General features: G+C 41.7%; 1 protein-coding gene across 3 annotated transcripts; it reads left to right on the top strand.

Annotated features, from left to right (window-relative positions):
• The first annotated feature begins 1,703 nt into the window (after positions 1-1,703).
• On the top strand, positions 1,704-16,728 carry waca (WW domain containing adaptor with coiled-coil a). Of its 3 annotated transcripts, none has more exons than XM_026292365.2 (13): positions 1,704-1,892; positions 2,073-2,103; positions 2,850-3,042; positions 6,449-6,540; positions 7,355-7,470; positions 9,120-9,235; positions 10,101-10,292; positions 10,695-10,817; positions 11,069-11,220; positions 13,301-13,425; positions 14,932-15,127; positions 15,241-15,368; positions 15,458-16,728. In XM_026292365.2, the coding sequence occupies exons 1-13, from the start codon at positions 1,852-1,854 to the stop codon at positions 15,525-15,527; spliced, it is 1,575 nt and encodes a 524-aa protein (XP_026148150.1). In that variant the 5' UTR covers positions 1,704-1,851; the 3' UTR covers positions 15,528-16,728. The 3 variants fall into 3 exon arrangements, with proteins under 3 accessions (XP_026148150.1, XP_026148149.1, XP_026148148.1); XM_026292364.2 differs by having other exon boundaries at positions 10,038-10,292; positions 11,072-11,220; XM_026292363.2 differs by having other exon boundaries at positions 10,038-10,292.
• Positions 16,729-17,409: the final 681 nt, after the last annotated feature.

The following is a 17,409-nucleotide window of genomic DNA, read 5'->3' as shown; positions in this document are numbered from 1 at the left end:
AGGGGTACCATCAGCGTTGTCATTAGTTTGTTTTTAATGCTTCTGTTGAACCACAATTAAAAAGCAATGTCTGATTTTTATTAGTTAATTTTTAGTAAACTTTTATTTATTACTTTTGTCAGTGTCAAGTTATTTCAGTGAGCATTATGTGTTTTTCTTTCTTTAATGGAAGGGTACCAACAATTTTGTCTATGTCTGTGTGTATGTGTATATATATATATATATATATATATATATATAGTTGCTTTAGAGATATAAAAGTGGTTTGATATCTCCCCCTACAGGTAGTTTTGGAAAAGAGGCAACAAGTATTCAAAGACCAGAAAAAGCTCTCCAGGCAAAACCTGAAGAAAGAAAACCCATTCATTAGTAAAATATTAAGTATATTCTGTGTGTGTGTGTATGCCACCTATTGTCATTCACATTATCATTCTCACTGTTCCATGTAATTAAATTAATTTTAGGGTGCAGATTAATATAAGATCAGGTTAATGATAGTCAAGTCGTGGTTATGGTTAAAATTAGGGTGAATCTCCAGGAAATCTATGTAAAAATCTACATGCCCTGAGGAATGGAAACAAACATGTGTTTCTCTTTTTGTCTGTCTTCTTTTGTGTGAACACGTCCAAGAAATGTGCTAATCCAGGGTCTCAGAGTCCCTAATTGACAGCTCATCACTTTGATGAATTCAATTTGCTAAAGTGTGTCATTGTTTTAGTCTTTGGGCCCCTTCTCTGACAGGGAGACTACAAAAGACCGAGATATTTTAATTTTGTCATTTCTTTGTAATGGTGATGTGGGGAAAGTTGGCTCGGAATAAATAAAAACAAAGAATCATCCAGCAACACACAAACTGCTCCTGTCACACTGCAGTCCTTGAATATCACTAGATACCCCATGAAAAGTATTTGTAGCTTTAAATACCTTGGAACTGTGCTTGATGGTCATCTCAAATTCACAGTACTATGTTATTGACACTGTACTTGTTGATGAAGCAAAATTTTAATAATAGTAAACAAGAGTAGCACAGTGGATTGGTGGTTAGCGCTGTTGTATCGCAGAAATAAGGTTTGTGGTTCAAAACCCATCAGGGGACTAGGAGTTTGCATGTTCTCCCTGTGCTTGTGTGGGTTTTCTCCAGGTCCTCTGGTTTCCTCCCACAGTCCAAAAACATGTATGTCAGGTTGATTGGTGACTCTAAATTGCCCATAGGAGTGAGTGTGAGTGTGTGAGGTTGTTTGTCTCTATGTGGCCCTGTGATGGACTGGGGACCTGTCCAGGGTGGACCCCTGCCTTTCACCCAAAGAGAGCTGGGATAGGCTCCAGCAGATCCCCGTGACCCTGGTTAGAACTAAGTGGGTATAGATTATGGATGGATGTTAGTAAACAAACCCAGAATGGTGTATAAGATTTAGATGAATGGGTTCATAATACCCACCTAGCCAGCACGGTGCATTAGTGGTTAGCACTTCTGCCTCACAGTAAGAAGGTTCCTGGTTCGAAACCCAGCAGGAGCCTTTCTGTCCAAGAAGGCAGGTCCTGTTATCACCCATTAAAATAATAAATACATTTTAAAAAATAAATAAATCACTGAATTTCAAACTGTTTGGTTCAAATCTCATGCATGTATCTGATCTAATGTGTAATAGACGCGTAATACCTGGCACCCCTGGGTGCTGTGTGTGTTTGGACTGAGTGGGGGCGCTCTCGCGCTCAGCGCTGCCGCTGCCATTGAAATAGCTCTAAGCTCAGCTGAAATACTTCACGATCACAGGTCGCTGAAGCAACAAGAAAATACAGTGTCGAAATTAGTCTTTCACATCCCACTCCAAACACACTAACCGGGCATTGATGGTAATGTATGCAAGGAAACAACCGAGACTCGGCGATGGGTAAACAATCTTTTAACGTTACTTATTTAGCTTTTCCTTCTCATCGGAGCTACGCTCTGACAATCCGCCATTTTTACTGAATCCAAAATAACTGTTTGGAAACTTGTACGTTCAGTTCTTCCAGCTGCATGACAGTGCTGACATTTGAAGTTTAATATTCTGATTTCTTTACATTTGCAGGTGTGACCGAAGAGATTCTCAGCCCTATCAGGTAGCTCTTAGCTAACTCTAGCCTGCTAGCATGCTAGCAGCAAATAAAATTAAAATGGACACTAGCTCGGGCTTCTCGGGAGCACAACAGGCCCCAGTCAGTGCGGAAAATAACGGGAAAAGTGAACTGTTTACTTAGGGATTTACGGCCGGGCCTCACAGCAACTCCCTGACGTTAACACGACCAGGCAAACACAGCATAGATTGAATATATACGTCGAAATCAGCGGAGTCGGGAAAGGGCAAAGCGAGTTTTACTGCAGGGCTAAGCTAGCTGTTAGCCGCTAGCTGTTAGCCTGTCCGTTTAGGGCCTGACCGCAGTCTCACGTTAGACTGTCACCCACCGTCAAACTAATCTATTAACAATTACATTCAGTATGAGGTTAGTGCGTCATAAACCTCATCAATACGTTAATTACATCGACACAGCTAGCTAATTAGGTGTAATGTCTTGATTCGTTACTGCCAGAAATGACCAATATAAACAATAACTACATAACATCACATGTGTAATGTTACAGCACAAAGTGTTGGCAGACTCACTGCAGCCTGTGAGTGCAGATAAGTCATGAATCATTAGATGAGCGCTAAACCTTAGCTCTGCAAAGAGATAGCTGAAATATTAAAACTTTGAACAGGCATAATTGATGTTTAACAAAACTGAAACTAGTTTTATCTGATCATGATTACATCATCGCGCAAACAAGAGATGAGATTTGTTGTGACGTGTTTTATTTGTGCCAACAGACCCTCAAATATTCATCCAAGAGCCATCCAGGGGGGGACCACCAACATGAAAAAGTGCGAGATTCATCAGATGTTACTCCTCCCTGCAAGATTCTCAGGAGGTCTGACAGCAGCGAAAACAAACACATCGATAGCACGGGGCACAGCAGAGCAAAGGCTGTCCACACACACCGTGCCAGAGACAGGGACGGAGGTGAGACATACTGTTTGCTGGGACAGATTATGTAGATGGCTTTTTTTAATTTTTTTTTTAAGCATTTTAAAACTGCTGTTCTTTTGCATGTGAGCACTGTGTGTGTCCACACATCATGATTTGTAGCATTTGGGATTTGATGCCAAATTTTTTATGTGAATTGATTTTATTTCTTGTAAAATATTGGCAGACAGATTAACATAACAGCTGTGGACCTATTAACAGGGAGGTGTGGTAGAGAGGTTGACAATGTGGTTATTTTGTAGACAAGAAGTGAAAATGTGACTGAGGAGGACATTACTGGAATTTCTGTGCAGATTTTAAGAGACAGATGTTACTAGAGCTGCAACTAACAACTATTTAAATTATTGTTTAATCTGTTTATTTCTTTGATTAGTCAGATTTTCATGGCTGATTAAAAACATAACTAAACTTCTGTTACAGTGAACAGTAAGCATCTCTTGTATGAGAACTATTTTCCTATGCTGGGCGATTGTCTGACCACATGTTTGGAACTAGAATGAATTACTGCGACTCACATTACATACAGTGCCTTTCAAAAGTTTTCACCTCCTTTGCCTTTTTCCTATTTTGTTACCTTACAACCTGGAACTCAAATGTCCTGTTTTTAAGCACCATCCATAACTTCTTCAATTCTGACCAGTTTCCCTGTACTGCTGATGAAAAACATTCACATGGCATGATACTGCCACCACCATGCTTCACTGTGGGGATGGTGTTAGGTGTTGAGTTTGCATCAGACGTAGCGTTTTCTTCGATGGACAAAAAGTTCAGTTTTAGTCTCATCTGACCACAGTACCTTCTTCCAGACCTTTTGGGAGTTTCCCACGTGGCTTTTGGCAAACTCAAAAAGTTCTTTCCTGGTTTTTTCTTTAAGTGAGGGCTTTTTTTCTTTCCACTCTTCGATAAAGTCCAGCTCTGTGGCATGTACAGCCAATAGTGGATAGACACCACAGTCATTGCTGTTGAAGCTCTCCACTTCCTTCAGGTTTGTTGTTGGTCTTTTGGATGTTTCTCCAATTAATGCCCTCCTTACCCAGTTTGGGAGTTTTGGTGAGCAGTCCTCTCTTAGCAAGTTTACTGCGGTGCCATATTCCTTCACAGACTTAATGGTGCGTCATCAAATATCTAAAGTTTTAGTTGTAACCCAACCCTGATTTGTTTACTTGCTCCTTGGTCTTCGTTGTGCTGCTTGTTTGATGCTGTGTTTTGCTTAGTGGTGTTACAGACTAGGGCTTTTCAGAGCAGGCTTATGTATGCTGAGATGATGTGACAATTAGACTGCAGGTGGACTTAATTTAATTAATTGTGACTTCTTAAGGTAATTGGTAGCACCAGAACCTATTTAGGGGCTTCATAGCAAATGCACACGCCAATTTTCTTTTCTTTTTTTTTTTTTTTTTTCTTATAAATTTTTAAAATAAGTTTTTATTTCATTTTACTTCATCAACTTAGACTATTTTGTGTTCAACTACATAACAGCCAAATAAAAATCAATTTAAATTTTAGGTTGTAATGCAACAACATAGTGAAAAGGCAACAGAGGTGAAAACTTGCAATGCACTTTTATTTTAGTTACATAACTAGTAACTCTCATTAGTGTCTTAGGAGGCACAGGGAAAAGGGGAGAATAGCCCTAATGCACTATTACATTAGTGCCTTTGGAAATTTTCATCATTTTGAAATAGTATTAGATTGAACAAAGCCAGTGTTTACCATACCATCCTTTACTAACAGAACATGTATGAGTCCAGGTATCTAATACCTAGGGTCTACATCAGGGGTCTCTAATTCCAGTCCTTGTGGTCCACTGTCCTGTTTGTTTTCCCAACTATCCCTGCCCAACCCACTGCTGCTTACCTGTATCAGGTGTGTTTAGCCAATCAGAAGCGGCAAAGGGCAGGGACAGTTGGAAAAGAAGCAGGACAGTGGCTCTGGACTCTGGTTAGAGACTCCTGGTCTACACCATAGAGTCTGCATACTTGTATAAATGAATGGATGCAAATAATTTTGTTCTGTGATCTTGTGCACGACATCAGGTATTATTATAAAAGTTTTGTATTTGGAGGGCTGCAGTTCATAGCACAACAAATCTTAATATTACTTTCCTCACAGTCTCAGTCATTCGACTTTGTTTTCTACCTTCTGTGATATTCATGTAAACTAGACAGATTTGTTCTTCGGCTTTTCTCTCCTGCAGTACTCTCTCTCCTCCCCTTTTTAAAACGTTTAATTCAGTTTCATAATTTACTCATGCAAATCACTAGACCCTACTAAATCAATGAGTGTATTTGTTGCCAGCTGTTTCAATAATTAATTTTTGTCAATTTAATTAATTAGTTATTGCAGCCCTAAATGTTACATTTTAATTTGAAATATTTGAGAATATAGCTTCATATGTTGACTGTGGTTGTTTTAAATCTAACCAAAGTAAAATAAGATTCTTTATTTCTTCAGCACTTTTTAGTTGTTATTGTGTATCAGTAAAAAGGAGCTGGCTGCAGATGTTTACCCTTAAACGCAACTGATGCAGCATCGTAATTTCACAAATGCAGTAACATCACAAATACAGATGATGTCAACATGAAGTTGTATCATATAGGATATGTTTTTTGCTTTGGGTAGATGAACAGCAGTCACTCTAGAGACGCTGATGTGCTGCTGTTAACTTTGATACTCATACCTACCTAAGTATCTCGCTACCACTATGGAAGTGATACCACAGGACAGCAGAAAATAAGTTTGGGATGAATGAAACTTGCCTAAGCAGGGGCAACCCATAATGGTGTAAAGGGAAAAACAAAAAACAAAGACAGTTAAGCATGATCTGAAAGCTTCATAACCTGAATTGTGTGCTTGTATGTCCATGAACGACAAGTTCATGGCAGAGGCCTGTCAACACAAACATAACTTCAACTAAAGTAACATAAACGATTATTTTGCTTTTAACATTGCATTTTCTGCCCAATGTCATTACTGATCCAGTGCAACTAATTCCCTGAAAAGTAGCATAGTGCTGTTACGTGGATTTGTGAAAATATACTTTACCCTCTGTAGCTATAGATTTATACTTGTCTCACCTGCACAGATGTGAATGTGCCCATCTGACTTTCTCTATTTCCACTTGTGCGAATGTTAACATGCAGCAATGCCATGGTTTGGGTTAGATGTGCACGACTCCTCACCTGTAATCCAAAGTAATTTACACTTACTCTTCTCACACTTGAACAACAGTAATATTTGTGACTGAGCACATGCCTACGAAGTATTTTCAGGCTGATATATGTGCCTTTGTTTTCAGCCATCCTTTCACAATTGTTTTTATGAACTTTCCATGTTATTGTTACTGAAAGGTCATGCCCTCTTCTTTTTTGTTTTGTTGCAGGGACCAGTAACTGTCCACAAGAAAATTCTCACAATCACAGTTCCCTTCATAGCTCCAATTCGCAATTTAACTCCAGCAAGACCACAGACACCGTAAGTGTTGCCTCATTCTTGACATGGCAGCGGATGATGGACCAGACATTGTTTGTACTAGTTTGAATTGTTTGTGGGCAATAGCTACTGCTTAGTAGTTTTGCAGCTTTGAGGGTTTTATTATGTCTTCATGACATAAAGATAAAAAAGTAAGGTTGGGAATAGAAGCAGGGCAAAGCATTTTTTGTAGGGAAAAAAAATCTTTTTGTTTCTTCTCTGACTAGCTAAAATATTTTATTGTTATTGAAAGCTCTGTCTATTTACTTACTTTTTAATGTTTGTTCTATTCTTACATGCTTGGCACAAAATGACCAATTAAACTAGTTTTAGTCTTGCTCCATACATTTACTGCCAGAGTCTTAAAATCTTTACAGCTTTTTTTGATGAGCTGGTGTTTTAGACTCCTAAAAACCCCAGACTCTTGTTTGTGCATGCAAAAATAAAGGTTGGTGCTAGTATTGTTTTTTTAAAAAAATAGACATGACATTGTGGGTTAAAGGACTTTATTAACATCCAAATGACTTCAGTGTTATCAGGGTGCACAATTGCTTGATGCATTTTGGAGAAACACTCCAAATTTTTAAATGAGGGAATCTAAGGATCTTACAAATTTAAAGTGGTGTCTTGAAGAAAAACACCTTTCCCTCCAGTTTGAAAAGCTTCTCTGAAAACACTCCAACCTTCATTCCCAGCCTGTCTTGTGCATTTCAGACTACAATACAAGCTCTTGCATCAGATCCTCTAAACACACATGCACATAATTGATTTATCTCCTATTGGCCTCATGTTCCTAAATGTTTGCTCCTTTTCCCAGCCTTATGAACCTGGTGACGACTGGTCAGAGCACATCAGCTCATCTGGAAAGAAATACTACTACAACTGCAGGACAGAGGTGTCCCAGTGGGAAAAACCCAAAGAGTGGCTGGAGAGGTAGCTATAATACTTTTACCCAAACCACTTAAATATACACACTTTATTTTAATCTGTTTCACTAGGACTAGATGATTTATTTATCTTTGACCGCTATGCTAAATATGCTAACTCCAGGCACCTTTGACAACTTTTTTTGTTTTTTTACCTCGTCGTGGCAGACAGGATAACAGACAGCAGTAAGAGGAAAGGTGCCAGCAGTATTTGTGCATGATAGATGATGTAACTCAGGGCACATCACTTTTAAGGAGCCGTAAAGACATTGAACTGTTAGCTGTTACCATTAGCCCCTGCTATCTACAGAGGGATTTCTTACATGTTATGATGATGGTTGCATTATCACCCATCTACTAACACTGATGCTTCCTGTGATGTCCTGCACTCAGCTGTGAGCAGGCTGCAGTCAAAGCATCCACAGGCCTCCTACTTATCTCAGGAATTTGAGGGCAACTTTCTCATATAATGATTTAGACAGGTATTGGTGCTTGTAAGTTGTAATTTTGGTATCGTGACAACACTGCTGCCGACTACAGCTCACTGAACTGTTTCCTGCAAAAGTTGTCTGATTTCTCTGCAATTGTCGGCCTCATCTCAGACGAGGATGACACAGAGTACGCAGAACAGATCCAGCACTTGGCAGACTGGTGCCTGCAGAACCACCTCCAGATTGACTCAAACCTGGTAGTGGACTTTCATAGATGCAGATTCGCTGCACATCCAGGGAATAGAGACTCAGAGAGCTTATTCTTGTAACTACCTGGGTGTTCACCTCAACAATGAGCTGGACTAGTCAAATAACAGCAACGCACTTTAATATATAATATTAATGTAATACAGGAGAAAGTGCTGAGGACCTTCTTCAACATGGTGGTGGCATCAGCCAGCTTTTATAGAGTGGTCTGCTGAGCCAACAGTAATTCCACAGCAGACGGTTGGACAAACTGATCAAGAGGGCCAGCTCTGTCCCAGGTTGTGGGAGACAGGAGGATGTTAGCCAAGCTACCATCCCTGCTGGAAAATGACTGTCTATGCATGAGACTCTCACAACACTGAACAGCTCTGTCAGTGACAGATTGCTCCACCATAAGTGTGAGACAGAGCGCTACCACAGGTCCAGACTGTACAACCAGCACTGCTCCAAGTAGACACAACACCTCTATCCCCAGCTGACTTCACACACCTATGGAGATTAAACATGGAAACACTGTAAATACTCATACGAGTGTAACACTAGACTTATTTATGAGTATTGTTGTTTTTATTAGCTCTTTTATTAAGAATAACTTGTTTATCTTGTGTTGGACGCTGCTGTTGCAATGTTGTGAATTTCCCCACTCTGGGGAAAATAAAGGTTCATATTATTCTACAAAATATAAAAGAACATTGGTAGTGATGTTTTTCTTTTGTTGATATTCCACATTTGCCCCTAGTTACTGGGCAATGTCATATAGTTTTGATAAAACTGTTTTGAATCACGTTTTACCATGAGTTCATGTAAACAGAAAAAAATATTAAAATCCCAACTGTCCATAGCACTGAAAAAAGGTGAGATGTAATTTTTGGATGTATTTCCTGGCTCTAAGTGTCACATAAGGTTGGATACGTGGCTAATATCTGTTTACCTGCATGCTTGTATTTGTCCGTCACAGAGAACAGAGGCAAAAAGACGCAACAAAGACTGCAGTTGTCAACAGTTTCCCGAAAGACAGGGACTACAGAAGGGAGGCTATGCAAGCAACAGCAACGCCTGGCTTTACTGGTTCTAGTAAGTCTTACATCCTGACATTATAACACACATTATCACAGCAGTCTGCTGCAAAACAATTAAAAAAAAAAAAAACTGGTGGTAAGTAGTATGCCATCAGCAAAATATTGCTACCACAAGTTAGAATAATAAATTATTAGTGTTATCTAATCTCTCTATCTAGTCAGTCTTAAATCAGCTTTTTCTCCTCATCTGGTTGTCAGCTCTATGAAAAAACATCCAATATCTGGATTAGAAAACTGTTGTTTTCATGAATCAATGACATTAAAGCTTGGAGACACAACTTATTATATATTTGGTTGTGCCCTTGCTACATTTATGCATTTGCAAGGACCTGAAATGTACATAGAGATCCTCTGTGCGTAAAATCACATCACAGTTTGCCAGCAATCAATATGTTAGTCAAACTAAAATGTCACAGTGAACTTTATCATATTAGTCAGGTGTTACAGACACAAGGAATGGCAGGATGACACTCTGGTCTGATTACAGCTGCTCAGTGCAGCTTAGCCTGGTTTGTATGGTCTGTTGTTGTGCACATTATACCATTACTCTGCTGACAGGAGCATGCGATGCAGGGTTTCCACATGTGTTGTACATTTATTTATTTATTTTTGGGAAAACATTTAGGCCACAAAGTACTGCCACCTGTGATACTGTCACTCCATGATGTAGTTCTTCTGTCCGTTATAAATGAATATACAATATCATCAGTAAGGAGCTGCATTGATATTTATAGAGGTTGAGTTGTGAGGCAGTGTTTGTTAGTGATATGATGTCCTTCTTTCTGCTGCCTCCACAGAGTCAACCCAGGTAGAGAAACCCGCAATGACGCTTACCCCTCAGTCTTTGTCATCATCTTCAGGCTCCAGGAGCTTGAATCCTTCGTCAGGGCCTCCTGGATCATCAGCATCCACTGTGCCCGTCTCTCCAGTCCTGCAGTCCCCTGCCCCTCCACTACTTCAGGACCCCACACTGCTCCGCCAACTTCTCCCCGCACTTCAAACTGCCCTGCAGCTCAACAATGCCAGTGTTGACATGGCAAAAATCAATGAAGGTAAGAAAAATGTAGGTTTAAGATGCAAATGAGACTGGAAAGTAATATTATAAAGATTTGTTGTCCAGTAAACTGCTGCTGCTATGACACGTGCCCTTCAAATTCAGAACTTGAAATACAATACCAATAAAAAATGTTCAAGCAAAAAGTCAGGTGAGCTGTCAGAGTCAATGAACTACAATTTAAGCCTCAGTGCACAGGTCGTTAACCCTGCAACAATAAACAAATATTATAAAAATAAAAATGTTAACCCCACTAAAGCTAAAATGACAGTTCTTACTAGACATATTTACATCGGGCACATTACCGAATTTGAATGTCAGTTTCATGGAGAAACCATTGTAGTAGCACTGGTTTATAAAATACATCTGGCTGACTGTGTCTGTGTTTGCCTGCCTCTAGTTCTCACAGCCGCTGTCACACAAGCGTCACTACAGTCGATGCTCCATAAGATCCTCACTGCTGGACCATCTGCTTTCAATATCACTACTATACTTTCTCAAGCTGCTCAACTCTCCAACCAAGGTAAATGAAATCCATGCAGAAGCATATTTGTTGCACCAGTGTCTGCAGGTGTACTTGTATGTGCATGTTGTATATGACTCCCATGACTGATGCAAACCGTTCAGGCTTCCTGCATGTTTCCTGTTGATTAAATTACTACTGATGAAGGCCACGGTACCACCAAATAAAAAATAAATGTTCAAAATAGTGTTGCTGTTGGTTATTTAATATATTGATCCCCTATTTGTTCTCTTTTTTTTCTGTGTTTCCAGCAGCTCAGCAATCGAACCAGTCACCAATGTCTTTAACATCGGATGCCTCATCGCCCAGGTCTTATGTTTCTCCAAGGATCAGCACACCACAGACCAATGCTGGCCCCCCAAAGCCCATCCTCAGCACGCAGCCTGCCATCTCTCAACCAAAGGTGAGAAACAACAATAAGTGTGGTTAGCAAGGGTAGTGCAGCAGAGTAGTTAGTGAACAAGGTCGAAATTTTGCTACAGTTTCCCTTGTTAAAACAACAGGAATGTACATATATGTACATTAAATATGCAGCTGTATAATACAGGGAACACTTAAATTGCATATTGGATCCTGATGAAGATGAATTACTCGAGTTGAAAATCTTCACTAATGTACATTGTCTAATTTGTACAAAGTGACAATGGTCAGCGAAAACCAATAACATGCATCCATGGAGGGCTGTAGTCAAAATCTCACTGAAAACCCTGGTAAAAAAAATTAAACCATAGGCTCATCTTAGCTTTTTCAGTTTCATCAGATCAACTTATGCGGCTCTGAAGTGTGTGTTGCCCCTGGGAGGCCTGTAAACACTCCCAGTAAGTACTGGGCATGCTCCTGATGGGGGGCAGCGGAGGATCAGTGAGCTCCTGGACAGTCTGTGGTCGTACTTGGTGACATCGGATGCACTGAGACATAATGTCCCATAGGTGCTGAATTGGATTTTTGTTAGGGGAACGTGAGGGGCAGCCAGTGTCATCAATGTCTTCATCATCCAGGAGCTGTCTACACACTCCAGCCACATTGGGCCGGGCATTGTCCTGCACCGGGAGGAAACTGGGAGGAAACTTGGAGGAACCCAGGGCCCACTGCACCAGACTGAGGACTTCATCCTGGTACCTTACAACAGTACATACTGTTGGCTATGACATGGAGGTTTGTGCAGCCCTCTAAGGGTATGGCTTCCCAGACCCGCCACCAAACTGGTCATGGTCAATGATGTTACAGCAGCATAACGTTCACCAAGGCGTCTCCGGACTCTTTCATGCCTGTCAACTGGGGGTGGACCTGCCAGTTCTGGTTTTCACTGGTGAAACCTAATCGAGGTCCAGGAGGACTGGTTGTACCAGAGGATGCTGGGCCCTCATACCACCCTCATGGAGTCTGACAGTTTGGTCAGCATCATGCACACCAGTATCCAGCTGTATGTCATTTTGTATGGCTCTCTCACTGCTCCTCCGCTTCCTCCTGGCATAAAGGAGCAGATACCAGTCCTGGAGCTGGACTGTTGCCCTTCAATGACCACGTCCGGGTCTCTGCTGTAGCAGCCAGTCTGCCGGTATCACCTCCATTCTTGAGACACAGCAAACCTTCTTGTGACTGGAGATGTGCCATCTTTGGAGTAACTGGAGAATAACTGGACTACCTGAGCGAACTGACTGGGCTCCAGGTACTGCATCATGCTACCAGTATTGACAAGGGCAGTAGCTAAACACAAAACCAGAAAAGAATCAGTCAGGAAGGATAAGGAGAGATAGATTGTCTGTGGCCTCCACATTTAAAACTATTGCTTTTTTTGGGTTGTGTTGCTTTTGCCTCATCATCGCGCCTGTTGTCACGTTCATCTGCAGCAAACTAACAGTCTCTAGTTCTTCATAAATGGACAGACCCTGATGTTTAACTGACCTGGTCTCATACTGAGATGATTAAGGGTTCCCTGAATTTGTTCGAGCAGTTTACGCTCAGTGGAAACTTCAGCATTAATTCAGACTGTTTCTGAAATGGACAAAATTCCTTCGTTAGTTTTCTACATGCTAAAACAAGTAAATCAAAGGGCAAGTAAACACACACTAATTTCCATCGCAACAACGTGACTGAGATCAGATGTTTACGGATGCGGGTTTTGCGATGGCTGATGCCGATACCGATCTTTAGAAATCAGGAATCAGGAGAGCGACTGGCTCATATAAGGCTTTTCACTGAAGCCTTAGGTGCATGGCTTCCATAGGCTTCAAGACTGAAAGGACAGAGCTGGAAAAATGTACGGCCAGTGGAATTAGATGCATCGCGTATTGAAAAGAGCATTGTATTGTGAAACACATTGACTCGTGGTATGCCAAGTAGACATCTCACAGATTTCTTAACTGTTCCTTGATGATTTACAAAACAGGCTCTGATGGATGCGCTTTTAAAATCTTAAGCTTTTGTTTTAGTCGCGTGGAGAGAATTTGTTTTATGTAGTGTTTGTAACTTGCTGCATCCAGGTGAGCACACCGGCAGTGAAGCAGGCATCTCATCCGCAGCCCACTTCCCAGCAGTCCTTTTCCAGTGATAAGCAGCACAGTCACGATGCCACCACAGTTTCCCCGTGCACCCTGCAGCGCCAAGGGTAGGTACAACCACGACACCCACTGGAGTTTAAGCCAGATATCGCTGGTCCTTACTAGAAACGTGAATCGCTGCTTGATTTGGGTTGAAATATGCTCATTCCTTAAACTGATGGCATGTTGTTATTTTTCAGAGAAAAGAAAAGAATTAACAAATCACTAGCTAATGGGATTATGTACTGAAATGTAAAGTCATATTCAGGACTTTGACAGTACTTTGACTGAATCCACCTCTGCCCTGAGAGCTCTGAAACAGTTCAGATGACGCTAACAATTTCAGTTTATCAATGCTTCCGTAACAGCCTGCTGGAAAATGGGTATATTAAATCAATAATCCATGTTCCTATTGGTTAGTCAATTCCATGTGCGTGCTCCAGGCTGCTCATGTCCATAACGTACCTGCTAGACCAGGGGTCTCCAACCCTGGTCCTCGAGCGCTACTGTCCTGCTTGTTTTCCAGATATCCCCGACCCACCCACTGCTGATTACCTGGATCAGGTGTGTTCAGCCAATCAGAAACTGGAAGATAGGGATAGTTGGAAAACCTACAGGACAGTAGCGCTCAAGGACCAGGGTTGGAGACCCCTGTGCTAGACAAAGGCAAGGCAAGTTTGTTTGTATAGCACAATTCATACACCGAGTAATTCAAAGTGCTTTACAGAAATAAAGACAGGTTAAAAATACATAGGTAAAAATTAATGAACAGCAAATAGTAGAAAATAACTTGAAATAAATAGACAAAGAGGAAGTACCAGCTAGGCAGAAGAAAACTATATTTCTCTGAGCATGGAAGGATGCAGACTGTGTGATGGACGAGATGTTTCCACAGGCTGCTCGTGTTTCTGCTCTTATGTGTAAATGGTCACCATCGAAGTGTCGCACCACACAACGTATTTAGGATGCGTTCTGGTAAAGTTCCGCCTCAGTCCATGTAGATCAGCGGACACTTAAGTTGCATCTCTCTGGGAAGGTAGTAAGGTCTCATGCTAACGGCCAACAGTTCAGTATCCTTTGTGCAGGGCTGGTTCTTTAGTCGTCCTGGGTTACACCACATGTCATTCCCAAACATTTCCCAGCCCCTAACTTTCTTCCTACCACATTCCTTTGGTCACAAAGTTACAAGCCAGTTTAGGAAGAGGTCAGTCATCCATGTTTCCTTGAAGGCTGCGATCCCGGTAAACTGTTTGGGCCTTCAGCACCACTAGCTGGTCCATTTGATCGGGGGGTGACCTTACATTCCCCTCCAGGAATCGATGGGGCACATGATTTATGACGTCTGTTTTTCAAGATGCTTCACTCTCGCTCTCATCCTCTTCTCTTCTCTTGAATATTGTCAGTCACCCCTGGTGGTTTTCCTGCTATGACATGTTCAAATGTCTGCTGTGGAAAATGTGCACTGCTTTTGAGAACAGGTTGACTACTCCTGTTTGTGAAAGCCAAGCTCTTTTATAAAGCTCAGCTCGACACGGCTCAGTGCTTACGTTTTCTTCAACCTGTGTTGATTGCAGCAGTCAGAGGAGTCCTTCTCCGGTTCCCAACCACGTCTCCAACAGGAGCAGCAGCACCTCCAACTCTTCCTCCGCTGCACCCACCACCTCGACAAGCCGGCCACCCTGCTCCTTCACCCCGACGCTTGCTGCCCACTTCAATGAAAACCTTATCAAGCATGTGCAAGGTTGGCAGGCTGAACACGCAGAGAAACAGGTTTGTACTGCCCACAGTTCACATGCAAATCGGACCCATAAAGGCTTATACGCTGATTCTGATTCTTAATTGCAACAAGCTCATTTCTTTGTGTCACACAAAATTGTTATAAGGCATCAAGACTCCGTGAAGAGGCTCACACCATGGGGAGCATTTCCATGTCTGACAACTGCACGGAGCTCAAACACCTCCGGTCTTTGGTCAGAGTCTGTGAAATACAAGCAACGTTGCGTGAGCAGAGGTTAGAATATGTTTTTACTAAAGAACATTGCTCCTGTTGAAATGAAAACCTTAACATGCTAAATCCTTTTGTCTGTGTCATTCCCACAGGATACTTTTTCTGAGACAGCAAATCAAAGAACTTGAAAAGTTGAAGAATCAAAATTCATTCATGGTCTGAAAACTTGTGTTGTGCAAGTTGACGTGCGCGTTGGGAACAGGGGTGAAGAGCAATTGCACAGCAGTTGGAAGCTGGAGAGAGAGCAGTTGTTCAGCTCCTTCTGAGCCTGGTCTTAACACACACACAGGAGCTGCAGTCAGGTTGGCTTTGGACCGTTGGGCTGGGAGAACCAAGAAGGAGAAATGAAGCGCTGCTGTGGGAGGACGTTGGGAGTTACAGGTTTTGTGAAAACCCATGGTGGGGCATAATGTAGATTTCTTGTAGATGTTATCATCTTTGCTGTAAATATGTTTTGTAGATTGAAGCCATGGAAAGCCATGTCTATCAAATCTTTTGACATCCAAGCTAATCAATGCCTGGGCGGCTGCGTTTGTTAGCTAGCCTTTTCTTCATGTTAACTTGTCTGCACACTTAAAGCTTCATTTTGTGGGTTCGTGGATCATTGAACCATTGCAGCATGTCTGAACTGCATGGAAATGGAGGAAGGAAACCATTTTTTTCACAGAAGCCTATCGTAAAGCATACCACGCTGGTGTCGATGTAATTCTTTCCCTCAAATCCTGCTAAAGTCATAAATGTCTAGTATCTCTTTCTCCACCTTTGGGTGAACCATGACATGTACCTAGGCATGTTGAGCACCCTCTCAGCAGATCTGTCTTAACTGCTCACAATGGTTCAGTGATCTGTCAGAAGCTTGTGGTGGCCCTGCATCTCCCAGTTTGAAAACAGTGCCTGGAGGAGTGAGTGATTTAACAGACAAAATTGAGATGTGATGGCGTGCTACTTTGGACCATTCCCACAACCCTCCTCTGACCTCGGCCCTCCTCGGCCCTCCAGAGACTTCCACACTTTACAGCGTCCTTTTTTTTTTTCCCCCCTCCTTGTCCCGGCAGTTTTTGTTTCTCTGCTTCTCTGACTTTTTAAGTTGAGGTGATACCACTAGTTCATTCCTTTGTACATAACAGCAGAGTTTTAATAAGAGGATGCATAATCAATAGGTTTTATTTTCAAGAGTTGTAGTAATGAACCATAAACCAGAATGATATCCATACGTTTTCATTTGTGCATTTACGAGTGGTATTATAGGTCGTTAGAGATCGACGGTATATGGATCACCTCTTCAATCAGTGCAGGGCAACGGGAGGTCACAAGGTCAAATGTGAAATGTGTGTATTGTAATAAACATGAGAAACTAAAATGAGCACTGCTTCTTTTGTTGGCGTAGTATGTTTGGTTCCTAAACTCGCCCCTTGTTGAAAGGCTTAAGCCTCCTTTCTCTGCACACCGCATGTTTTCTTTTGTCCTGGTCGATTAGTGACGAGATCTTCAGGAAGCATGTCATCTAGCACGTCTCATCCCTCGCCCACTTATTTGTTCCCTCGTGATGGAAGAGCAGCAGCTTGTTTTTCCACTTAACCTGCAGCACACAGTCAGAAAAGGTGACCACGTCTTTGCTTTGTATATTGTTTCTTTAAGTATATTGACAAATTCAATAAAATATGCCACCGGGGCGATGTTGTTCAGTTTGGTTTCTAATGATGAGCTTTACGTTTTGGGCGTTTTGATGACAACGTCATGTAGGAGGGAAGGGAAAGGGGAAGATTCTCACATTCAGGTCTAAGATGAGTCTCTAGAGAGAGTGCTCAGATTTTAATCCTGCTCATAAACTCCACAAATTAAGATTCAGGACTTAATCGTTGGTCTGGTGTCCAGACCCTTACACGTGGATACGCTGCTCATTCAAACTGTCTAATTTGTCTCATGTGTCCCTTCAAAATAGCTCTGACCCTACAGGTCCTCTGCCAGTGTCATCTGTTTATCTCACCTTAGCAGCTTTAAGTCCTGTAAGTTGTGAAATGGGATCTTCATGGACCCGACTTGT

This window comes from Mastacembelus armatus, chromosome 20, assembly GCF_900324485.2.
Source record: "Mastacembelus armatus chromosome 20, fMasArm1.2, whole genome shotgun sequence".
In the NCBI taxonomy this organism is placed as follows: domain Eukaryota; kingdom Metazoa; phylum Chordata; class Actinopteri; order Synbranchiformes; family Mastacembelidae; genus Mastacembelus; species Mastacembelus armatus.
Note: the sequence above shows the minus strand (reverse complement) of the source record. Positions and strands in the feature narration are given on the sequence as shown.

Excerpts from the sequence above, each read along its gene's own strand:
- waca (XM_026292363.2), top strand. The coding sequence starts at position 1,852 with ATGGTAATGTATGCAAGGAAACAACCGAGACTCGGCGATGG. Across the intron at positions 1,893-2,072 it reads CAACCGAGACTCGGCGATGG|GTGTGACCGAAGAGATTCTC; the intron begins GTAAACAATCTT and ends TTACATTTGCAG. Across the intron at positions 15,369-15,457 it reads GCAACGTTGCGTGAGCAGAG|GATACTTTTTCTGAGACAGC; the intron begins GTTAGAATATGT and ends TCATTCCCACAG.